Source organism: Rhagoletis zephyria, unplaced genomic scaffold (genome assembly GCF_001687245.7).
Source record: "Rhagoletis zephyria isolate East Lansing unplaced genomic scaffold, Rhagoletis_zephyria_1.1 Rzeph_scaffold_00671, whole genome shotgun sequence".
NCBI lineage: Eukaryota > Metazoa > Arthropoda > Insecta > Diptera > Tephritidae > Rhagoletis > Rhagoletis zephyria.
In genome coordinates this window covers 17,075-44,541 of record NW_016157755.1, presented here as the reverse complement: position 1 = coordinate 44,541, position 27,467 = coordinate 17,075, and the positions used below count along the sequence as shown (strand labels likewise).

Below are 27,467 nucleotides of genomic sequence, written 5' to 3'. Positions count from 1 at the left end.
TTAACATTGACATAAAATTTATAACAAAATACGTGGACGACATCTTCGCGAATATTATTCTAGATACTTGATACTTTTAATAAATACCACAATAAACTGAAGTTTACTATGGAAATTGAAAAAGACTCAAAAATACCATTTCTAGATGTTTATATTTATCGAGAAAAGCAAAACCTCCTTCTAGACTGGTACTCAAAACCAACCTCCTCTGGACGCCTGATAAATTACTTCTCATCTCAACCAAGAAAATATAAAATTAACACCGCAAAAAACTTAATCCACAAAGTACTGACGATAAGCCACACACAGTTCCATGACGCCAATATAGAGAAAATAACCAACATCCTAAAAAGCAATAATTATCCTGTCAAATTAATACACGAACTCATAAATCAGGAAATAATAAAAAATAGCAACCGGACTCAGCAACAACAAAAAGCGCAAAGAAATTCTTCATTCCACCAACAAAACAACGTAGTCTACGAAATTAAATGCAATGGGAAGGAAACAGAAACATGCGGAAAGGTGTACATTGGGACAACGAAGCGGCCTTTAGGTGTTCGATTAGGCGAACATGAAGCGGACATAAGGAAACGGAAAAGCAGTACAGCATTATCACAGCACATTTTAACAAGTGGACACACAGCTGATTTCGCGAATACAAATATTATTGACAAAGAAAGAAGAGAACAGATTCGATACACAATAGAGAGCCTTAGAATTATGCAAAAACGAGTAATGACAATTAATAAGAAGGAATATACATACAACATTGCGGCCGCATACATAACTTGTTTACAAAAATGAAATTTTCAGTACTGACAAAACTACCACATCAAGTTGTATGGATATATTTTCTTTCTTAGTGATTAAGTATTTATACATATACATATCTTTGTTTGAATATCTAAACAATGTGAGTTGGTTTGTCATTAAATTCAATTTGTTGTTATATATGTATACATTTTTGTTTTTTCGGTTAATACTTAATGTGTGTGTTTTTTTATATTTTTGTATATTTGTTGTAACAGGTAAAATAAACACTACCCCTGAGGATGCTAAAAAAGTTTTAGCGAAACGTCGGGTGAAAAGCGGAATAAAGTAGTTTTATTCGCACCAAAACTGAAAAGATCAGACTAGCCTAAAAACATAAAATAAAATAAATTTGAGCTGATCCGACAAAAAACACAGAATTCCAATTACGGAAGGGAAATACACGGAAGTACAGCTATTCTGACATTCTTACACTCATATGTATGTACCTATTTGCGAAGTAATGGCAGTAAGACAATTTTACCAGTTTCGCCTATTATTTTCATTGATTATTTTTTAATTGATTTTAAATAAAGGTATAATTCATAATTTAATAAACACAATAAATGTACACAAATCGGCATTTCAAACTTTGTACAAAAATTATAAAAACTCAGCAGGTTTTCGCAACAAAATACTTTGAATTCAGAATTTTTAGGGAGATTCCAATTTTTGATGTTATGCAATGCATGACACCGTCAGAAAAAAATATCAAAAATCATCGGGATATTGCAGAAACTGGAACTTTCATTTAATAAACTATAAAACTGCGAACTTAGAATCTTTCCAAAAATTCTGAATTAAAAGCTTGTTGTGGCGAAAATTTACTTTTCGTACTGCATATTCACAACAGAATTCAGCGGTTTGCAAATAATTCTCACAGCAATTATTTTAAATTGTAAGGTCTTTTAATTTTCACTTTTTGTAATGTTTTAATCTGAAATGTGATATGTAATTTTTTGCTATATATTGGCATTTAATGCTAAACTTCTATATTTTATGATTGTGCCAAAACAGTATGAATTGTACCAAAAGAGCCTCTAAGAATGTAAGGGCCAATATGGCACTATTGTGCCTACTTTTCCATCACTGGGTAGAAGTGCTTGATCGTATCAAATTGTTCGAATCGATTCAAACAAATTTTGCGTGTATACATACATATGTATATATGTACATATGTACTGTTACGATTATCCTTGAAACCTCGTCCGGATTTCCCAAATCTCTCGGTTCGTATCGCTGGATTGATAAATAAATGCAATCGATGACCAAATTGTAGTACAATTAACTTTATTGTACAACAAACAATTTACAATACTCGCTAATACAGTAAAAACACTTTACAATACTTGTTAAAGCAATAACAGCGCTTAACTAAACTTGGTAACACAATTAAACTTATATCTTGCTTATTCGCAACTCACTTCTCTGCTCACTTTACTTGTAGCTTGCTGTCTTGTAACTAACTCACCTCGCTGTGGCGGCGCCCTTATATACCTGCGCTGGCACTTATGGCAACTCTAGAACATTCTGAAGTTTATCGCTCATTCTCTTTCTCTCGCTGTTCGCAGTGTTCATCCAACTTGACGTTTCTCTTTGTGGAACATTCTACGTCATTCCTCGAACATTCTGCCTATTTCTCGTTGTTCGCTTCGCGTTGCCGCAGTATTCGTCACAGTACGAACGAACATTTCCTTACGCTGCAAGATTTGCTGCGATGATTCGTGTGAGGTACAAGTGCTTGTACCAAAAGTAACGAGTAAAGGAACGATACGAAAGATACGGGTGTTGATTGGATTAGTAACGAATACATACGGGTATCCGAAATTTCGTTACTTTTACAGCTCTACCGCACATGCATACAGCTGTGTACCTATATGAATGCATGCTTAAGTTTGTATGTACATACATATGTATGAACTCATTTCGTGCAACTGGTTTTGATATTCGTAGATGGTTTTAGGCATAGGTTTACAGGCCTATTCTACGTTGGTAACAAAAATTTTGTTACCGGTAAATAAAACTCCTGGTAATTTTCATCTCATAAGCAGGTAACAAAATATTGCCCCGTGAAGTATGCAACACCAGAATTTATACATAACTTCATAGCTGAATTGCTGAATAGATTAAGCTGTTACCAAGCACGGTTGCCACACGACAAAAAATTTTCTGACCAGAATTTACAAAAAAAGTTACCAAAAAGTTACCAAGTAAAAACAACATTTGTTATACAATGAACTGTAAAAACAGACCATAAATAAGATATGGCTACAATAAATAGTTTTATTAAAAGAAAACTAAACAAATTCATTTTACATATGAGGCCATGATTTTTTCGATAATTTAGTAAAAATTTAGTTAGTGATGCAGTCATATTAAACTAATCAATATCTTAAAAATGGCGTTATCCATTTTTGGATATCTTCTTTAGTTTCCGAGATATTGAGTAAAAAGTGTCGTTAATTTGGTAGAAATTTTGATCACATTTTGTCGTATTTCATAAAAAGTGGCTGCCACATTGTGGACAAATGACGCTTACGACAAAATTTTACTAAAGAAAATCTTTCATAAACTCAAAACTAATTAACAATAAACATTAGTAATTAAATAATTTAAGAATTTCGTGAACTAGTAACATTTTCAGAGGCTTTGGAAAGAATATATCTTCGCGTTTTTGAGAAATTGCATTCCTAACTTCAATCGCGATTTCCCACAACCTGCCGAAATTAACACACGACAATATTTTACCCAGGCGACGATCGGTGTTTCGATGCACTGGAGAAAAGTTCATCGAGGCTAAAATACATCGCCAGAGAAACATCGATATATCGATGGTTTCTGATGTTTTGCAATCTATCAATTTCTAGTTAAATCTNGCACGGTTGCCACACGACAAAAAATTTTCTGACCAGAATTTACAAAAAAAGTTACCAAAAAGTTACCAAGTAAAAACAACATTTGTTATACAATGAACTGTAAAAACAGACCATAAATAAGATATGGCTACAATAAATAGTTTTATTAAAAGAAAACTAAACAAATTCATTTTACATATGAGGCCATGATTTTTTCGATAATTTAGTAAAAATTTAGTTAGTGATGCAGTCATATTAAACTAATCAATATCTTAAAAATGGCGTTATCCATTTTTGGATATCTTCTTTAGTTTCCGAGATATTGAGTAAAAAGTGTCGTTAATTTGGTAGAAATTTTGATCACATTTTGTCGTATTTCATAAAAAGTGGCTGCCACATTGTGGACAAATGACGCTTACGACAAAATTTTACTAAAGAAAATCTTTCATAAACTCAAAACTAATTAACAATAAACATTAGTAATTAAATAATTTAAGAATTTCGTGAACTAGTAACATTTTCAGAGGCTTTGGAAAGAATATATCTTCGCGTTTTTGAGAAATTGCATTCCTAACTTCAATCGCGATTTCCCACAACCTGCCGAAATTAACACACGACAATATTTTACCCAGGCGACGATCGGTGTTTCGATGCACTGGAGAAAAGTTCATCGAGGCTAAAATACATCGCCAGAGAAACATCGATATATCGATGGTTTCTGATGTTTTGCAATCTATCAATTTCTAGTTAAATCTCAAATAAAGAAGAATATAACAAAAATTTGTGAAACAAAAAACAACACATAACTATTTTTGCAAAGCACGCGTGTAAAAATACACTTTTCATAAAAACGTGCTTTAAGCTCTTGTCTTTTGAACCTGATCTTAGCCTCAGAAAAAAATAAAAAATTTTGAAAAAACCGACATAAATGCATATACTGAAGCCCTAAAGAGCCCAAATACACCGCACAAACTGCTGTTCGAACCTCTTTTTGACGTATTTTCATTTCCTCTATATATGGATAAGTATTGAACGTGTGGCATATTTCATGATATCGATTCGCGGCCCGGCAATTTGCGTTGCATTTCGAAGAAATTAGATGTGATATTACCATACGTATAAAAAAATTATATATAATTTTCAATAAAATAACATTAAATTTAGATTAGATTTCCAAGCTTCATCTATTGGACTTTAACCCTTCAACACAAAAACATGTAAATGCTGACGCGATAAATATTGAACATGTAGCATTCTCGCGTGATCCATCAATATTTTGAAAACCATCAATATGGATTACGATCCAAATATCACAATAAATATTGAACGTGTGATAGCCACCCAACACTGTGATAAATTAACGCGTCGACTTCCCAGTGATACTTTTCTTCAAAATGTGGTTAGTGGTTTTTCCTAAGCGCTGTGTTGCCTGATCAATGCACTTGTTTCTGGTAGTGTTGTCAGGCTACACACAACCACAGTACAATTTATCAAATTTAATCCAACTTTTTTAGTCTGACTTTAAACACGGCAAACTTATCAAAAGTTACTAAAATAAAAAATAAGTTGCCAAGTTACCAATCACTTAAAAAGTTACCTATTTTGGTCACTAGTGACCAAATGTGGCAACCGTGTTACCAAGGTGCTTAGAATTACGGTTACAAGAAGTGGTGTTGTTATTTTGATAAAAAAGCAAGGCGAAAATTTAAAAAAATACTGAAATCATTTTAACTGGGACCGTTCATAACTGATGAACATACATGCATATATGTATGTATAATATACATATGTATGGATGATATAATAGCTCTGATCCAATACTTTTCGTGTAAAATCCTGGAAAAAGGTCAAACAGCAAAATCACTCTCTGAAGTGAGAGTAAAAAGTGAGTAACAGCAACACGTACGGAACAAAAAAAGCATCGGGTAAAATCTTGCAACTTCAATCTCTACACAACTCTCCAAAATTCGCTCTCTTACATTAACCACAGATTATATTCCGAAAAGAAAAACTAAATTTAGGAATATATACAAATAGTAATGCTCAAACTATAAGCTCAGGAACAGTAATTGATGCGGTGTTTTCAAGATATTTTAACGCCCTTGAGTCACAAGTATATACAAGTATCATATTTTATCAATCATACCGATAATTTCGTGTATTAAAAGAATTAAAAATGAACATGAATTCGCCTAAGAATAGCTTTACATATACATATAAAGATTATCCACATTTTCGAGCTTAACTCCCTAATCTGTAATTAGAAAAAGAGATTAGCAATGCAAAATTATAATTATAAAATTATCCCAGATTAAACCGATAACTTTTTGGTGTCCAACCTAGTTTTATCGATTATACTTGCGAAGAGGAGGAATGTCAAATGTAAAAGTAAACAAGAATTGACGCTAGTAAGGAAAAGAGGTTTGTAAAGGTACTTTTAATATAATATTCAGTTAAAATATTTTTAAATAGCATAATATATGTAGTAGAAATAAAATAATGTAAAAAAAATATTTTTTTAAAAACAAGCTTTTATTTAACCTGTACAATCAAAGGAATAAAATGAAGTAGTGTAACAAAAGATTTTTTAGCAAGAAAATTTTGTCAAAACTGCACTAAAATGAATAAAATAAAATAAGTTAAGGTCTCGTTAAAGTTACTAAAAGCCATTTAGTGAAAGGAGTTATTCAAACTCTAATGAAAATTACTAACAATTTGTACTAATTTACTTCGTTTTTAAAAAAGCTTGTCGCTCGAATAGCAAACCGGCATTTAAATATCTGCATACATACATATACATACATACCTAACCAATTATGCATGTACGCTGAATTCGCCGAAACAAAAAATTAATGAGCCAATAAATATTGCAGATCCACACCAGGCAGGAGTGGCATTGGGACCCCAAAACTATAAACATTCGACTTGCAGCCTTTTCCTATGGGAAAATCTCTAGTTCTAAACTGGTACGCTTCTAGTACATTTAGACCCACTACTAGTTCACGATAAATCCCTTTTGCATGCAAACTGGCGAATTCATAGGAATTGGAAATTGTCCCCCGCTGCATTACCTTTTTTATAGTTCAGCACCAGTCTTTAATTCGACAGAATTGATCTAGTTCATTTTGAACCCGGTTTTCTATAGTTCCGAAAACGACAGACGAAAAAAGTAACAAGATATTTTCAAACAGTTTTTTGGTTTTACCACGGTGGCAATTTTAAATATTTTCAAAGAAATGTGTTTTCAATCTGAAATATAATTTGTATGTTAATTAAGCTGAGCATTTGAAAACACGTTTACATAACTTTAGCCGTAACTGACTTTGCAGAGGGGCGTGCTGTTATTGGTTAGATTCCAAAAGGTCCCAAAATGTTAAAAAGTTAACACAAATTTTAGTTTTATATTACCAAACTATGAAAAAGCATCTGCGAAGTGCATATCAGATCCAGTTCCTTCTGCATCCCTTTTTATATAGTTTCGAACCAGTTCTAAATTCGTCATTTTAGATACAGATTTCTCAAAATAATATTGTTCTTTAAAAATATCACATCTCGCTGCTTTTGAACTGGTTGCGATCTAGTTACTATCGGCATCGTTCGTTTTTCGATAACGATATAGTAAGGAACTATAAATTTGGTACACCAGTTCGAGGTTTCCCTACAGGGCTATTATGAAACTTATGGCTGAAATAACTTCCATGAATCAGATATGTAGAAGTAATGCAGACATTACTTCCATGGAGCAAAACTCGATCGATGGTAGTGATTTCAAGTTATAAATTCAATGGAACTTATGTCACAGTTCGGTGGAAGTTATATTCGGAGAAGTTATGTCGAAACCCCCTTAGAGCAAGGCCGGCTTTAGGGTGAGCGAGAGGTGTGGTTGCATAAAATTTTCGAATCTGAATTTTTTTCATCGATGGGTGGGGGACTGACGAATCTTCTACTCGAAACTCTTTGAAACAACAACATAAATATCAGTTATTTACAAAACAAAGGAGATCAAGCCGGGGTCCTCGAACTTAATGCGAGAGCACCATTTGTACCATGGGAATAGCATTTCTGGAATTTGGTTAAGGGCGTTGCTGCCCCTTCCTCCAGAATATTCACCACGCTTTTTGGTGCACTTCAGCGAATCTACTTTCTATTCTGAGCATCTACCTAGAGATAGACCATTTTCAAAAATTATGTCAAAAATCTTACTGTCAAACCATTATGCACAACTCGTTGGGAAAACAGACTGGACATGGTTAAAGTTTTTAACCCTTACTTAGGCGCATGGGGTCAAGGCCATTTCAAGTTGAAAAAAAAAATGTCTTGGAGGGCTTGGAGCGTACTCGCGCGCAGAACATCGGCGGGTACGCATGTGTCGCTACTCTTTTAAGTCCTGACCCCATGCGACCACTTACGTAAAATTTTTTGGCGGTGATAAGTTTTTATTTTTATAAGCTTTTATTTAACTTGGTCATCCCGCGCAAATCGCGTAAATTTCCAACCGATTTTAAACTCACTTCCCGACAAGTTAGAGACTTGAAATTTTCAGCATAGTTCCAATCACGATGACACTGCAATTTAAAATGTAAATGAATTCTCCAATGGTCCCGGGGTCTTGATTCAAATGCGGTCAAAAAATAGTAAGAATTATGGCTAACAGAGCGTAATTTGCCAAAGAACGTAAAACCACTATAAAATTGTTAAAGCTGCCGGCGCGCCGAGGCGGTAGTGTAGCAAAGCTATTCGTAGTCTAGATATGAACCTCGTTGTAGGCATCATATCAAGGAGATACAATTAAAAGACTCCAGATGTCGCCCCGCCAGAAGAAGTTAAATATTGCGCCTAAATATATGCTATTCTACAGCGGAAATGGACGACACGCCATTTCTCTAAATAAAATTGGCTGCTGCTATATGTACATAGGTATGTTTATACAAAACGTAAGCAAAGAACATTTGGCTTGCCAAATCTTCTGTTCTCTTTCATTGCAAGTTGAATTATTTTAATATCTATTGCAAAATTTTGTACATAAAATAAAATAACACTTTTTAATATACAACCCTTTTATAAATAGACTAAAAATTATAAAATAAAATAATGTAAAAAAAAAATATTTTTTAAAAACAAGCTTTTATTTAACCTGTACAATCAAAGGAATAAATGAGGAGTGTAACAAAAGATTTTTTAGCAAGAAAATTATGTCAAAACTGCACTAAATTGAATAAAATAAAATAAGTTAAGATCTCGTTAAAGTTACTAAAAGCCATTTAGTGAGAGGAGTTATTCAAACTCTAATGAAAATTACTAACAATTTGTACTAATTTACTTCGTTTTTAAAAAAGCTTGTCGGCGAATTCAGCGTTCATGCATAATTGGTTAGGTATGTATGTATATGTATGTATGCAGATATTTAAATGCCGGTTTGCTACTAGCTTGAGTGCTGACTAACGTAACATTTTTTGGGGGAGGTAAGTTTTTATTTTTTTTTAAGTTTGAAGTCGAAAATATGTTTTTGTTTTTTTTAAGTAAACGATAATAGAGTACTTTAATATTTTTGATAATACAAACTTCGCTTTTTATTTTGAAAACTATTTTTTCAACACTTTTATTCGGGAGACTGGGGACATGCGACTAATTGTGTGATTTTCTTTATGCGGCTTACTTAAGGTTAAATATCAGGCGATAGAAATTTAGGATGCTCTAGTGGAGATTTTCTGATCCTCTGATTCGAAATTCTCATCTGCCTGGCTGTTTGGTATGACAACCATTCAGGTCAATCTCATGAGTAAATCAATGCAGAGTACAACCATGGACATCGATGCAACCACTGAGTAGACAGGAAATTGCGCTGCATTTCTACCCAACTATTTAAATAAGGGCTTTGAATTTGTTACAAGATGCTCATCTCGCAAAAGAAGAAAATATTCGATCACGACAGTCAAGATGAGTCTGCAATTTTCACACCAAAAGTTCAATTTATAACTGATTATTTCGTTGTTATAGTTGACACTGCCCTGGCTGCTGTCAAGGAAACGTTTGAGCAGTTAAAACCAAAAACCAAAACCTACACTAAAAAATTATATGCACAATCAGAGCAAAACAAATTTACAAAAAACACATATTTTTGGCAATCAGTACAACCGCAGCGAAAAGCTGACTTCGCCGGTAACACCACCTTATTTGAATCCGCCTTGGTTGAAACAATTGCGTCCCATTAAACCTGCATTAGAGGCTCTTAAATTCCATCAAGAAAAATGTCTTCGATGTATTTCCTAATGTTTGGGTTTCTTTCAGGATTTTTTTTGACTTTGCCAGTGACTGTTGTTAGCAGTCAAAAATTCTATGAGGTAGAATCTGGAAAAGAATGTGATAGATTTCAAAAGAATGTGATAGATCTCTGGTTTTGGATCAAAATTTGCACAATAATGTAAAAATTCTGCAAGGCTTCACCTAAATTGCAAACTTTTTAATTTGAATCTCAAAAAACTTTTAAATTTTTGTATAATAAAGTGCAAATATGAAGTTGCTATAAACTGCGTTGAGTTTTGGCAATTTTTTTTTCCTTGAAAGTGTTAAGCAGTTCCTTCAATATCAAGATATTTTTCGAACATATTTTGAGAGATTTCTGCAAACCTTGCAGAGTGATTCCCGCTTTTCTTTTTATCACATCACGATATAGTGAAGGTGGAGCGTTCCAAAAACCGCTAATGGGGTTTTGCCGATTTTGACAATTCTCAAGTAGAAGTAAACAATGCCTGATAATAATCACAAATTTTTAATTTTTTATTTATTAATTCTTTTTGTAAATCATATATTATTCAATTTAACAAAATAAAACCACGTTTTCTGTCGAAAAAATAAATATTGAGAAAATCTATTATTTGATGATTTCTTTTATCGAAGTTCTGCGAAATCGAAGCTCTTAAAAAAAAAAATGCGTATGTAACACCGTACACATGATAGAAGTGAAACTTCTTAAAAAGGGTGTGAGTAGTGATAGAACTTTTTAGAAAAGTATCGATACTAGTACTCATATAGAACACTCTAAAAAAGTATCGATGCCAGTACTCATATTTGCAAAAAAGTATCGATAATACTCGTACTTCCAAGTATTCCTAAAGCAAACGCTCAAATTGCTTTGCTTTTCCGCCTCTTCCTATTTGTAAATTGAATAGTCACTGCTCTTAGTATTTAGTTTTAATCTGATCTAAAGGAGTTTTTGGAATAAACTTTCCAAGTTTATAAAAGCGAATATTTTATAATTGTTTGACGCGTACATGTATATATAAATAACTTTACTTTGAAAATGAAATGTAAATGTAGAAGACGAGAAGCAAATGTGGTGAAGCCCATTCTTTATTGGAAAGATAAGCTCTCTTTTATAAAAATTGTCTTCAAGAATGGGCTCACAATGAAGGTAGAATACATGGGTTAACGACGGCTGCCTTATGCTGGAGAGTGGCCAAGTTGTCGAGTCGAAAGACTATCCTCTTCCACCATTCATTATCAAAGGGGAGGCAATATATTCGTTTTTCAATTATTTAAAAATTTTTACCCGAAGCCAATGTTGAAATGACCGCTACATTTTCTTCTAGGTTGTGTAAAAATTTCATAACTGTGGCAGTTACCAGGAGCTCACTAGGACAAAATATGTATTTATTATTAGTATGGGAGTATACATATCGTCGTCCGTATGCCATAAACAGGAATGTGTAAAAATTAACATTTTGGGAAATCAAGTTTGAAAGTTTTTTTTGCGACACTTAGCTCTACATTTATGCAATTGAAATGCTAAAATATTTACTTTCCGTGTATGCGTTGTATTCTGGGTTTTGGTATAACATAGAAAATCCAAAGATTAACCAAGTCAACCCAATAACTCAAAACTGATAAATTTGCGCATTCATGCTTCTGGCATGAGGGTGACGTTATGTGAATTAAAAACTTTAAAGGCGTGTTTCTCGGGTTTTCGGTTTTTGAGTTATGAAAATACTGAAGTAAATGAGTTTTATGTTCATTTTCATCACATTCATATTGAATATTGAAGTTAATATTCGAACGTTCGCCACAATATTTATTGGGTAATTAAAAAAAAATTACTTAGAAAAGTTTTTAACTCGTCGATACATTTCGGCATTCGCGATATTTACTCAGTACTTGTGAAAAGTATCGATATTCTGTACTCGGTACTCGTATCGTTCTATCACTAGGTGTGAGTACCAGGTACCTACTCACGAAATTGGATGTGTAAACATATGTTTACCGTTCGGCGATTGAGTTACATACATAGGTTTGGGTAGAAATCAAACAATAATTTAATTTCATCTTATTAATTTTCTGATATACATATAATTTATTTATTCATTTTCCGGTAACGACATCTTATATGAATTCGCGCTTCTAGCATCTATAGGACCGGGTTGTAATGGAAGTAATTGTATGTTTAACAAATAAATGAAAATGTTTATAATGCAATCAATAGATCCTTACGAATTCGCCATTACCAAGGCACTAAGTAACGCACGCACTTTTGTTTGCAAAATGCATTTACATATTTAAGTTAAAAGAAGACAAATTCCTTTGTTCGGCATTTATTCTTACTCGCTTTCATCTTTCAAGGCGAATTCATATATTCTTATCACGAATTCATATATTCATGTAGTAGCAAGAGTATATAAACATAAAATTGCCTTATAAATTAAAAGCATAAGTATCACATGTATGCGTAGTCCAATTCACAAAAGTGCACAAACTCTATTACGCGTTAACTGAAATCATGAAATGGTGTTCATTCATTCAGTTTCTACTCAAACGCATGAAATGATTTCATGAATTGGCCTACGCATAATGGTAGTAAATGACAGAAGGAATTACAACAAACACATCCTTTTGACATAATGCAAGCCGAAGATATTGGTTCAAATCAAGCCGCAATCAAGTTGGACGTTTTGCCCACAAACATTGCAATTTTGCGAGCAGTCTCATTGTAAAATCTCATTTTTACAATTTAATAGTTTGGCTTATATTTATAAAGTTCAACGAAAGCACGTACCTATTTCGGCTGAGTTATCCGTTTTCGGTTATTTAGTGTACAAAATAAACGCAAATTAAATTAGGTTGTACAACTTGGCCATTAATGTAGCGATAAGTTGTACAACTTGCCAGAAAATCCAAATTTTTTGATCTTTCATACAACCAAGACATAAATTCATTCAACAGGCCCACAAACGGTGAAATCTAGAGCACAACAACACTAAGTTGAACCAACGGTCGCTATGTTTATGGCTTTCTTTAAGAAACATCGGGCGAAAATTTCAACTGCTCCTGTAACACTACCTTATATAAGTTGGCCTTGCTATCATCCTCACATATGTTCATCAGAGTTTACCAACGAAGGACGAGTTAATACAAGGAGATAGCAAGAACACAAAACTACTCTAGAAAATTACACGCACAATGACAAACATGAACAAACACATAATTTTTGACAATCAGTACAGTTCGCATTTGTATCAACGAGCAGCTTATTAGATTTGTTTTCGTTTGTACTACATATGTGCATATATACATGCACACAAACATATGTACATGCATACAAATAAATATACAACCATTCAAACATATGTACATGCATGAAAACATTAGTTGTGTTTTTTTACAAATTATCCAGTAACTTGCCAGCAACTCTCCAGTAACTTTATTTCTAAGAATTCGCTCTCAAAGAAAAAAATTGCAATAAAGTACGCGAACGCTTTTCCAGTAACAATTTGCAAGTTTCATGAACAGCTGATAAATTGGTTGTTTATTCGCAGCAAATTCCTAATAAAACAATATATTTTGTATTTAAATAGGTTTATTTTGTGAGATTCAACAATAAAAACCCACAAACAGTTTCCTTATTAGTTTAAATTTCATCCAGCAACATGCGATCAGCTGTTTTTCGTACTGGCAAATTCTTACAAGTAAAAATTTATCCAGTAAAATCCAGTAAAAACTTGCAACTTCAACTGTCATTTTTCGCTCTCTCAATTTCCCCTACTTTGCAAGTTTTTGCGTACGAAAACGCCAAAACATGAAAATTCGTAAAAACTTTTACTGGATTTTACTGGAAATGAGTAAAAAAAACGCAACTATTGCTGTCCATAAGTACATATATGTATATGATATACATATGCCCATCAGTTCATCAACGAAGCCCGTTTGCTCCATCATAAATATATCCATACAAACATGTGTACATATGTACGAATGGATGTAGTTACACGAAGCATGCTTGCATCATTTATACATATATTGCTTGGTAGCGGCAGAGCTGAAATGCGCAATGAGTTCGTTCATACATACATATATATGTATACATATATACATGTATACATGCATACGTGCATTCTAAGATACATATATACATATGTAGGTACTCGTACCCGTCATGCGTCGCTTTACTTCTTTTTTCCCCTTCCTTATACTACCTATATCTTCCTTATCACTCATGTAACGTTTTCAGTTTTAAAAATTTCACTCTCCATTTTTGCGATACCGCCGCCTAAGAAGTTTCACTTCAATAAAACCACGTTTCCTGTCGAAAAAATAAATATTGAGAAAATCTATTATTTGATGATTTCTTTTGTCGAAGTTCTGCGAAATCGAAGCTCATCAAAACTTACCTAGGATCTACTATATCCCAAGAAAGATTAAACGCGTTAGCTATGTTATCTATCGGTAACGAGGTTGCCACTCAGATTGACTAGTCCAAAACTATCGAAAAATTTGCTCAAGTCAAAGCACGCAAAGCAAACTTATTTTTTTTGATATCTGAAAATTTTTATTATAGTAAAAATTGGATTTTTTATTTCGAATATTTCTGCAATTGAATATTTTATAAGAAAAAAAAAGGAGAATAAAAATTATTATCAAAGGGCACTTTGACCCATTTACGCCCCGGGTTTCATTGTTCCTAAAGCCGGCCCTGTCTTAGAGTTACGAAGAAAATATGACTAGAGGTCGACGCATCAGTCCACGCTTGGCAAACCATTTAATGAAATCCTTGCAGAGATTTCTCATGTGGAAGTAAGAAAATCGGCAAATCTCATAACATCGAAAGTGAATAGCACTCTATATGATATAGCAGCACTATTTTCTTGGGCTGTGTGAGAAGGGCTTAGCTCTTCAGACGTTTCAACCTAAGCTACAAATCCTTATCAGGCGCCGCGAAGCACGAATGAGAATGATATTTGCTAGATATCGATAAAATAATAATTTACTTACCTGTTAAAAACAATGCCACAGATATAATAAAACATAGCTTGTATTGGTGATACGGCTGAGGTGAGTAACTATGTTGTTGTCTTTCGTGTTGATTCTTGTATTGCGCTTGGTAATGTATCAGATGATGGGGATGCTGATGATATTGTTCGCAGCTCATGTTTCTGCTCACCTTTGCTTCTATATTCATCATCACCAGTAAATTCTTTTATAGTCCATTTGCTTTGCTGGCGATGAGCAACGGATTGTAAAATTTTTTTTTTATAGAACGCGTGATATAGGCAGAGTCGCTGAAATTTTCCCATAGATCCGTGATACTGTTTCATAAGAAGTTTCTCGGCCATATTTATGCAGCTCGAAAACACCCTATGTATGCGCATAATTAATTCACATTACTATTTTTGCATTACTGGTAGTTAATATTTTATTCTTGCATATCATATATATTTATAACTGCATTTAAGGACATAATCGCAAGTATGTGAATGATGATATTAGTATAAACACAGAAGCACAGATACGATTTTGTTAATAACTTTTAACTGGATAACTGTATACATTACGATGGTCCTTTAATAGATGCTTCCCTTCCATATAATTGTGGGCGAAAATATAATTATTAACAGATTTAAATGAAAATTCGCTTCTTAGTAAAATTGAAGACGCTAACGCAATTTTCCTACTTTCACTGTAAATGCAGTTTGAAGTGGAAAATTTGGGTTCAGGGTACAGGTGATAGATCACAATGGACGCATACAGCACCTTCTTTTTCTCTAAAATATTCTTACCCCATTGGCAGAGGGCAGAGGGCTTCGGGTGTACGAATTTTTTTTAACGTCAGGAGTTGAAGACTTGCTCCAGCTGCTAGTCGCTTAAAATTTCCTCCAATCCTGGCGCACAAAGGCGAAAATACTCCATCTATTTAGCATGAAATAAGTCAAACTTTGACTCGTTCAAATCGTGCGAAATGGTGACGGGAGTTTGGTTTTCAAATTCCCATGGTTTTTAACTGTATTTATATTTTTCTATTTCTCCTCTTGCTTTTGAATCTGTGACGCGTAAAAGTCGAGGAAACTAAATCAGTTTTCGTGTGCTGGGTATGAGCTCCTTCGGCCGTTCGAATTAAAGCGAAAATAAAATTTTCCTTTTTTACTCCTACGCGTTTCAACGACTTTCGCGCCTTCCTCAGGGAGTCTGCTTTATTTGAACGATAAACAATAAACTATAAACATGGTTTACAATTATCATAACATACCCATCAGAATTTGAAACTCCCACTTTACAATTATTCACATTAAATAACAATAATTACATGGTTGTAGCGCAGCGAGTTTACATTACTTTCTTTTTGTTTTGTTTATGTCTAGATTTTAATATAGCTGTGTAGGCGTTGTTTGTGTTGCCCACATCTTCTTTGAAATTCATCACATTGTCAAGTTTCTGTTGTATTCGTAGGCTTTCTAGTGTCATTCTCCTTCTTTCTCCTCTTTGGATGTCCAAAACTCGCGTGCTGTTTGCCAAGTGTTGAGCCAGCGCAGTTGTCATCTTTTTGTTTTTTGCATCCGTCCTATGTTCATTTATTCTTATACACAACGCTCGTTTTGTTGTGCCTATATAGCATTTATTGCAGCTTTCATTGTTATTACCAGTTCATGTTATTTCATATACTACATTTTTATGTTGCTCTTTTTCGATCTTGTCCTTTGTTTTAGTAAATATTTTGTTTAGAGTATTGTGTGGTTTATGCGCATATATTATGTTGTTGTTTTTTATTGTTCTTCGCAGTATTTTATTGCTTGTTACGCCTGGTATATAGGTTAAGCCAATGTATTTTTTTTGGAGCTTTCTGATTAGATTTTTATATTTGGGTTAGGCTGGTGAATCTTGTTAATTGTGGTCTCTATTAGACTATCAATAAGTGCATTTGGGTAGCTATTTTTGCTCAATATTGTTTTAATGCTGTTATTGTTTTCGTCAGAGAATTCTTCGTCGCTTAGAATATGTATTTTCCTAATGAGGCTGGCCGCGGTATTTACTTTTTGTTTCCAAGGGTGATTCGAATGAAAATTAAAGACTCTACCCGACGCAATTGATTTTGCAAACCAGTTCAGCAATAATTGGTTTCGTCTTTTGTGCACTTCTACATCTAAAAAGGCTATTTTGTTGCTCTCTTTTTCTACTGTGAACTGTATTTTTGTATGCTGAGCTTTTAATGTTTTCAATATCTCTTCCACGTCTTTTATTTTAATTATCGCGAATATATCGTCTACATATTTGCTTATGTATTTGATATGTATATTCTTTTGCTCTAATTCAGCTATGCTATCGTCTAATATTTTATCTAGCACAATGTCTGCAATGGTTGGCGATAATGGGTTCCCCATGGGCATACCATAAATTTGCTGATATAGGGTATTATTGTGTTTGAAGTAGTTGTTGTCTCTTAAGCAAAACTCTAGCATCATCTGGAAATAATTTTTTGCAATGTTGGTGTAGTTTTCCAATGTTTTCCATTTTTTCATGATAATTTGTATGGCGAACTGCGTCGGGACATTCGTAAATAATGAAATTACATCAAAAGATACTAGAATTTCACCTGCTTCTACTGTGACATCGGGGAGATTTTCTTTTAATTGATAAGAGTTTTTTATATTGTATATATCTGATGTGATATTTCATAGAATATTTCCCATAAATTTTGAAAGTTTGTAACAGGGAACATTTGTGGATGACGATATTGGTCGGAGAGGTGTGTTGGGCTTGTGGATTTTGGGGAGGCCATAGAGTCTAGGTGCATTTGCCGCTGCACATGTCAACCGTAGCTTTTCCTTTAGGTTAATTTTTTTCTGTTTGTATAAATTATTTATGATCGCATTATTTCTTCTCATTAACTTCTGGGTGGGATCATTTCCTATGGCTCTGTATGTGGTTTTATCATTCAGCAATTCCATCATTTTGCAATCATAATCAGTTCTGTACATCATTACTGTTTTGTTACCTTTATCTGCCTGGGTTATTACAATTTGGTCTTTGTGTTGGCTTATAAATTTTTTTGTGTCCTCATATGTTTTCAATATGTATTTTTCTTTCGCGTTGTTGTGTAATTTTTCCTAGAACGTACTTATTTTCGCTGCGATGTTACCTCTTGTTGTGTCTTTTTCTCTTTCGTCCGTANAATAGAGACCACAATTAACAAGATTCACCAGCCTAACCCAAATATAAAAATCTAATCAGAAAGCTCCAAAAAAAATACATTGGCTTAACCTATATACCAGGCGTAACAAGCAATAAAATACTGCGAAGAACAATAAAAAACAACAACATAATATATGCGCATAAACCACACAATACTCTAAACAAAATATTTACTAAAACAAAGGACAAGATCGAAAAAGAGCAACATAAAAATGTAGTATATGAAATAACATGAACTGGTAATAACAATGAAAGCTGCAATGAATGCTATATAGGCACAACAAAACGAGCGTTGTGTATAAGAATAAATGAACATAGGACGGATGCAAAAAACAAAAAGATGACAACTGCGCTGGCTCAACACTTGGCAAACAGCACGCGAGTTTTGGACATCCAAAGAGGAGAAAGAAGGAGAATGACACTGGAAAGCCTACGAATACAACAGAAACTTGACAATGTGATGAATTTCAAAGAAGATGTGGGCAACACAAACAACGCCTACACAGCTATATTAAAATCTAGATATAAACAAAACAAAAAGAAAGTAATGTAAACTCGCTGCGCTACAACCATGTAATTATTGTTATTTAATGTGAATAATTGTAAAGTGGGAGTTTCAATTTCTGATGTGTATGTTATGATAATTGTTAACCATGTTTATTGTTTATCGTTCAAATAAAGCAGACTCCTTGAGGAAGGCGCGAAATGCGTTGAAACGCGTAGGAGTAAAAAAGGAAAATTTTATTTTCGCTTTAATTCCAACGGCCGAAGTAGCTCATACCCAGCACACAAAATTGCAAGGAATTTGGCCCTGTGAAAATAAGTAAATCAGTTTTCGTTGTGTTTAGTTTTTATGAAACTAAACGGGTTCACGTGTTAATCAATTTATTCATCGGCGCAACGCTTGAGCAAGATTTGGATGCACGTTCGCACCGATGATTAATTTAATGAAAAGAAATTTAAATCTTGGTATTAGTATAACTAAAAATAATAGTGTTTATTCACTTAAGTAATTTGTGTGTATATATATATATATATATATGTACATATATTTGAATTGCAGATTACCTTGAAATACAAAAGCTGAGCTTGGTGACTGGATGACATCCTCTTCTTCGGATACTCGCAAAAGAAGTAAGTAAACCGTTCTTGATTTTAGTTACGGTTGCTTGTCGAACTGTTTATTTGACGAAAGTTTGATTATTGCAGATTTAACAGAGTAGTTAACAGCTCGACAGCAACCATAATAAGTAAGTTATGTTATACATTAGGGTGGGTCGAAAAATGTGTAGCAAATTTAGGCCGCTGGCCTAAACATGCCGGCCCCGCTTGCGACACGCAATGTTTTCCAGCCCGTCCAACCACCATGCTCCGTTTATCTACTTATGTAACTAACTAATCGTCATCCTCTGGTTCTGGTCTCCGACGACGGTACCTATATGTCGATCAAAAACAAGAAAAGTTCAAGAAATAAACGTGGTTTAAAATTTCACTCGCACTTTTTTATTCATTCATGGTATTCATTGTGTGTTAATATGTTTTGAGTAAGTATTTACAAGGAAAAAATCAATAATTGGTAAGAACAAATTATGGTTAACAGGCGCCAGAGAGCACCCATCCGAAGATGGTATTCTGTGCTAAGAGCGGGCCCATAGTCCCCGCTGGAAGAATGCCTAGTATAATTTTCGCGAAGACGTCTTCACCGAGTACTAGGCGAACTGGCGCAGTAATATGGAAGCCCGGATCTGCAAGTTTTAGGTTAGAGTAGGATCCGGCGATTGTAGCGTCGAGACTAGATACCGGCGTTCGTCCCTCAAAGTTCTTAATGGCGACCGCATGCGTCGTTACTATTGCCGATTGACCGTGTTGGCCTCGCAGTTTAAGGAAGTAGCCTCGTTGGTTGGTGACTTCCGTTACACCCAAGCGGAGTTCCTGCGCGAGGTCCAACGCAATCAAAGAGGTCATAGCGCACGGGTCGATAAGTGCGCGGATCAAGTGGAGGCGCCCTCCTGCCTCGATCTTCACTACCGCGGTTGGTGCCACTGGCGTCAAGCATTGAAGCGCGTATGTTGCTCTTTGTGGATTCGTTGCTAGCCCACTTCGGAAACCGCTTCTCATTGGGCGGTGGAATGCACTCGATTCCACTCTCCCATGTGGGCGCGGACGGTTTCGCCGACGTCGTGGTTGTGTTCGCTGCCAAGTGAGAGGAGGTCGGTGTTCTGTTGACGAGTCGTGCGCTTTTCGGCTGCGTCGTCGATATGTAGTAGTGTGTGGTGAGACTCCTGGGTGCCGTAGCCCGAAATACAGGACAAAGCCTGATTGGGTGCTTATTGCCGCAGAACCTGCACGTTAGGGAGTATCTCACCGCCTCTGTACGTTTGCGCATTGCCGAGTAACGAGTCATTTTTTCTGCAAATAATGTTATTCCGATCAGGTTAGGAATATGGCGCAAGACAAGAACATTTTGTGTTGACGAGCAATATAAATGGGTATTAAGTACGTTTTCAATCTCAAAACTTCTAATATTTTATCATTCTTGCATAGTTTTGATCTTGCTGACGTAAACATTCGATAGTGTTATGACCCCTTAATGATTGACGAGTGAACTGATCGTGTGCAGCTCGCTTTACGTTTGGATCATAAGTGTCGACAGGGTTGCATGGCCGAATTGTTGGTTGCTTACCTAAGGGTTAATATTGCCAGAAGATTCACCTATTACAGCATGCAATTTATGGTATTTTTGGAAATAAATTTTTTATGCTCAAAAAAGAATTAGACCAGTAATGTTAACTTACAGGCCAGCGATAATGTAATGTGAGGAGTTTATTTGATTTATTTAAGTATAATTTTCGGATTACATGCAATTTTCTGAACCAGTTTTAGCGAAAGTTTGCGCAAACTTGGCCATTGCCATTCACAAACCACGAGGAACCTTAACCAGTATCGCAAGTGTAAGTTGCAGAACAGTTTTTTTTCTTTTATTTATTTAGATGGTGCAGTTAAAGTTGAAAAAATTCGGTGATTAAGAAAGTGTAACAATGAATGAGAGTGGAGTAAAAAGATGGATTATAGTGAAGGCGGCGGACATGTAAGCATTATGCATTTTAATTTATCTTAATAAAATTTAATTACTCTTTTTTGACAGTTAAAGGTGTTCTCGAAATTTATAAAGAAAATTAAGCGAAATCGATTCGCGTATATCGAACCGAAAAATTCCGTCCGGTGAGCAATATAATTATCTCCGAAAGATTCTGCCTTATCCTGTATTTCCCCGAGAAAAATTCACTAGAAAATTTGTCATCCGTGCATAGTAAATAGCATGCGTTTATGCGACGAAATTTATAATTTTGCAAATTGTTATTCGCAAATTTGCAAATAATACACGCGTATAACCTTAAGAATAAACGAAGAAGTATAGGTAAATGTTATTTAACCCGCTTAAAGAAAGATTTACGATGCCCTAAACTGCACTACGCACCTTAAAATGGAGCAACCGAGTTCCCCTAAATTGCACCACTACCCTATAGAAATCGATTCTATGGTTATCAAAAGTGCAAACAGCTAAACACAAATAAACAAAAGATGTCACTTCCGGCTGAGCAAGCATTGAAAGCGGACGGCTTTTTCTGAGTGCGCTAATAATAAAATACTTTTTCATAGTGAACCATCTTAAAGTTTAGTTTGTGTTAAAATTTTGTGTGTAAACACTAAGAATAGTGTGTGGTGACTTAGAGGAAATCTGAGGTAAGCTGTATCGTGCTTATTTTACCTTTTTATTTGTGATCTTAAATTTAACAAAACTACGGGTGTGCAAGCAAAGTGAAGCGTGGGCTTCACGGCAATGTAGGTGACGCCATGGCGTCAGAAGACGATGGGGAAAATGGCGGTAAGGCCGATAAGGCGCCGCCAAAAAACAATAGATACAAAAGAAAAAAAAATTCTGAAAGTGAAAATGAAATGCGTTTTTTAAATAATGAAAATCTAATGATAGATGAAATAGCGGAAAGTACAGTTTCATGTGCGGCAAATTTTACAACAAAAAATACCAACGAAATTACAGTTACCGAAACCACAGCTATATCAGGCGATCGGTTTAGCAAAGATGATGCGAGAAAAGAAACGGTGCTTTACCCAGCAAACCATAAGGGCAAAGCAAGTGTGCTTTTCGACACATCACAAGCAGAAAATGTGCAAAATAAAAGAGTACGTAATGGGTTGTACTTATGGGACAAAATTAAAATCTTTGATATTGAGGGTATTGATGAAATTAGAGCCATAGGTATTACGCTCTATAGAGTGACTTTTGAAAATGTGCTCTTTGCAAATAGATGTGTTAAAAATGAACGCTTAAAAGCCAGCAGTATTAAAATTTTCATTCCTAGAAACTATATAGAAACGTACGGAATTATCAGAGGTATACCAACCGAGTACTCCGATACGGAAATAAAAGACTGTATAATATCTGAAGTAAAAATCAACTCAATTCAAAGACTGACGAGAAGGGAAAATAGGGAAAGTGATAGCAGGGTACCGACTTTATCCGTGAAAATAGGCTTCTCTGGAGACAGAATTCCGAAGAGTGTTGTTTTGAATCACACGATCTTGGAGGTTCAATATTTCATTCCTTTGATTAGACAATGCTACAAGTGCGGCAGGCTAGGCCACACTCAGAAAGCATGCAAATCTGAAAAAAGGTGCCTTAAGTGTGGGAATAGGGAAGAATGCACAGTCAGATGTGATTCTTTAAGATGCATTTTGTGTGGCGATACGTCGCATATTGCTTTTGATAGAAAAAATTGCCCTGCTTGGGAAAAAGAAAATCTGCTTATAAAAACCATGACTCTGAAGAAGCTAACTAGAAGAGAAGTATTAAATGAATTCAAATCGGAGTCGGGAAACAGGTTTGAACTCCTCAGTGAGAAACATTTCCCGGAACTTACAATGCAACAAAACCCCTTCAAAGACAAACAAATTGAGCTCAACAAAATGTTTACCCCTACCCCCTATGCGAATATAGTTAGGCGATATAGACCAAAAGCAATTAGCCCGGAGAAAACTCAACAAATTAAACCACCACGACAGGCAAGGGGCCACTCCAAAGATCAACAAAATGGAGTAGCATTCAAGCATCCGAATCTACATATTGTATCTGAAATAGAAAAAATTACAACTGAAATGACCAAGTTTGCCAGAGATGCATTCCGAAAGGTAAACTTTCCAGCAGGCGTCAATGCCTTTGTGCATTTCAATGACAGGCTAAAACAAAAATTCGTAAGTTTGGATAGCGGAGAAATGGATACAGGGGAAAACGAAGAAGTAGAATCTCAAAATGAAAGTTCTACAGTATAACGTACAGTCTTTAAAGAAAAACTCAAATAATATTGATTACTTTCTAAATAGCAAAAATTTTGACATAGTGTGTCTCTGTGACGTTTTTTCACATGATGACACGGACAAGAACAAAAACATCTCAAATTTTAACTTAATAGAAAAAAAAGGTCTGACGGGTATGGGGGAGTTGCCATAGCTCTCCGAAAATCTATAAGATTTAAAATAGTTAATTTTCACTTTGATCATGACATCTGTGTAGTTCAAACTAAAAACCTAACAACAAACTTAGTAATATGCTCTATTTACTGCGAACCATCCATGAATGTAGATACGTTTAAAGCGGTAATCACTAACCTTTTCCGTAAGCTCGAAGCCTACGGAAACGTGCTCATACTCGGTGATTTCAATGCCCGTGCCAAAAGGTGGGGCGATACAACTGACACGGCGAAAGGCAAATGGCTGAGTGCCTTCACTGACGAATCAACTTTTGATTGCATTAACAGTGGCGCTATAACATTCAAACCCAATCTAAATGATGGAGCTAGAGGGTCTGTATTAGATTTAACTTTCACTAATATCACTTCCACAATAAATTGGGAGGTTTTACAATGTCATCTGGGGGGTAGCCATCATTACCCTATTTCTATAAACATTGATTTCACTGAACCTAAAAGTATAAGTTTTCTTTCAAAAAAAAAACTGCTGGCCTCGCTAAACACTGTCCCTTTGATGAACACAACAAGAGAAATCACCCAAACTATCTCTGAGGAAATAAGTAAGGCTACCGTTACGCTAAACAACAGAACACCCAAAACATGGTGGCATGAAGACCTAAATAAGCATTTTAGATTGTATTCTGCAGCAACAAAAAAGTGCAACAGATATCCAACGCTGGAAAATCTCAAAAAGGCTTCTGAATACAAAGAAATCTGGAAGAAAGAGGTACAAAAAGCAAAAAGTAATAACTTCAAGGAAAGTGTCGACACACTTAACAGACAACCAAACACTAGAGAGGCATGGAGATTCATAAATAACCTGAAAGGTAACCCCAAAAAGACCAATAACCCTCAGTGGGTGGAGGAGTCGAACCCCATTTTTTTACAACACCTGAAGGATCAGGTTATGATAAGTAACTTTCCTACTAGGTCTCCAATTTTAACTAGACATAGCGAAAAGGTGCCAAACTTTAGTTTGAGTGAACTCAATCTAGTTCTCAAAAAAAAGACCAAAAGATCAGCGGCTGGCCATGATAGGATCACATATGAAATGATCCGAGCATTGTCTGAAAACGCGAAAGAAAACCTTCTAAGAGCTTTGAATGATTCTTTTCAGACGGGGCATATTGATGATCAGTGGCGAATCATCAAGGTCGTGCCGATACCCAAAGCTGATAGGGACCGAAGTGATTGTAGGAACTATAGACCGATCTCGCTAATACCTGTGATTCTAAAAATTATAAATCTGATGATTAAAGCGAGAATCGACCCATGTTTAACAGAAAATGAGATCCTCCCTAATAGATGCTTTGCCTACCGTAAAGGTGGATCCGCATCAATGTGTATAAACGAAATTTTACATAACATAGCAGTATATAAGGATAGAGGCCTAAAGGTAGCAGCTGTGGTCGTTGACATTAGTAATGCTTATAATTGTGTCCCCACATTAGCACTAGTGAAGATATTGGAAGAATGTGGTATAAATAGCAACTACATCACGTGGATTCAATCTTTCCTACAAGAGAGAATCCTTCAGTTAGGAAAAGACTCTGTCACCATATATGATGGTCTGCCACAGGGCAGCTGCCTCTCCCCTCTTCTTTTCAATGTTTACACAAAATCATTGCACGACCTTGATGATAACTCCGCTGATATCTACCAGTTTGCTGATGACTTTCTCATCATAACATATGACAGGGATTTCCAAACCATGACACGTAAACTCGAGCTTAAACTTAAGGCCTTTGTGGAAGAATGCAATAAATTAAACTTAATGATCAATGTGCAAAAAACCAAATCAATCCATTTTGCTAAGGCTAGTAAGAAACACATCCAGATCATAATTGAAGACCACCCAATAGAACAAGTAAACGAAATCAGCTTCATAGGTCGCACATTAAAAGCCTCCCTTGTAGTAACTTCACACTACAGTAAACTTATTGAGAAGGCAACCAGCAATGTTAAGCTTGTTAAAATGATTACGTCGGTGAAAGCAGGTGTTACACCTAAGATCGCAGTAAATTTATATAAAAGTCTTGTCAGATCGAAAATAGAGGTAGCCCGATCCACGACACACGACCTACCTAAAGTTACGTACAACAAAATTAAGGCATTTCAAAACAGCACTCTACGCAGATGCTTAGGACTAACTCCCTCGACTCCAACCCATAATATCTATGTGCTGGCTAATGAATTCGAACCTAGGGAAAGGGAAAAACTTCTCACTGCCCGCGAATTACTGAAACTTAAATTTATTAACAGCAGTGTATATAATAGCGTTACTTACCATAAACAATTAAACTCTAGTTACTCAGCAATATACTATCACTTCAAAGAGATCTTTGATAACGTAAGCACGGATACTAGATTTGAAAAAAAACAAACAACTCAAAATAATAAGTAATACTCTATCGAGGAAAAAAGCTGATGTGCCCAAAGAGCAATTAAAATCTGAATTTAATAGTCTAGTACATAGCTATAGAGAACGAAATTTTACAATCTTTGCTACGGATGCCTCGGGGGGAGAAAGTTCGATGGGGTGCGGTGTCTATAATGCAACGCAGAAACAAAAATTCCTTTTTAGCATAAATTTTAAGACTTCTTCAGCTTTCAGTGAAATGTGGGCAATCGCAAAAGCTATTGAGTTAGCAGTAGAGGACAAACTGGAAAAAATTGTCATTTTCACTGATAGCTTAACGTCTTGTCACCTTGTGGAGAAGAATGAATCAAATAATTATCTAGCAGCTAAAATTCATAAGTCACTCAACAGCAGCAATCTGGTGTGTGAAATAGTTTGGGTCCCAGGACACGTTGGCATTGAGATCAATGAGATAGCAGACGATTTGGCTAAATGGGCAGTAAATGTGGGTGCTCCTTTGAAAGTTAAACTCACACCTGAAGAGGCTTTAAGGCAAATAAATGTGTCAATCAAAGATGAATGGAATATGCAGTACAAAAGGATCTCACATGAGAAAGGCAAGAGGTTCGCGGAATTCTTCCCAGAGATTCCTAACAAACCCTGGTATCACAATTCCACACTTAACGCAAGAGAGATTAAGACTATAAATAGACTGTTAACCGGACACACCTACGACAATGTATATTTAAACAGAATTAGAGTAGTTAGTACAAACATATGTGAAGAATGCAATATAATTGACGATTATACCCACATGATCTTTGCTTGCCACAAATATAGTAGTATAAGAAATAAGTACGATGCAGTCAAGAACCACAATGATTGCACTGATATATTAAAAAAACGAGACCCTACAACTCTCAAAGATTTATGCAACTTCATAAAAGAAGCTGAATTAGAAATTTAAAAACAAGGGGAAAAAGAACGTTTTAAAGATACATAATAAAATATGTACACATTGACAAATTTGATTACCAAATTAAACTTTATAACTTTTTTCACCAAATAACTCAATTTTTATAAATTGTATCGTTTTAGTTAAACATCAGAAGGGGCCTACGCTCGATCTGCATAACTTTTTTGTTTTGTTTGTTATTTTTGTTTTGTTTGTTTGATTTATTATTTGCTCATTGCACACGTCGGAAGTAGGCATTCTATCTTGCCTAATACGTTTTTTGTATATATTGGACTGAATATACTGTCTAACAAACCATTATACACTGCCTAACAAGGCATTCGTTTTTTGTACACAACAAATCGCTATCATCTGAAGAAAATCACAACAAACGCTACAATATCCTAAAAACTGGGCATCGATTAAGTGCAGGAACACCCCTTCTAACAACACTCATTCGCATCAAGAACGTGAAACTGCTGCACACA

At 35.0% G+C, this 27,467-nt stretch overlaps 2 protein-coding genes across 2 annotated transcripts in view; one reads left to right on the top strand and one right to left on the bottom strand.

Moving 5' to 3' along the window:
• Positions 1-27,467, bottom strand: part of beat-IIIa (beaten path IIIa) — a 196,155-nt gene that overhangs the window by 164,129 nt on the left and 4,559 nt on the right. Inside the window, exon 2 of the mRNA XM_017613486.1 lies at positions 14,928-15,290. Coding sequence (XP_017468975.1) covers positions 14,928-15,117 — 190 coding nt within the window. The 5' untranslated portion in view covers positions 15,118-15,290. The remainder of the gene's footprint in view (positions 1-14,927; positions 15,291-27,467) is intronic.
• On the top strand, positions 26,284-26,991 carry LOC108360978 (uncharacterized). Its single transcript, XM_017613487.1, has one exon. The coding sequence runs from the start codon at positions 26,284-26,286 to the stop codon at positions 26,989-26,991; it is 708 nt and encodes a 235-aa protein (XP_017468976.1).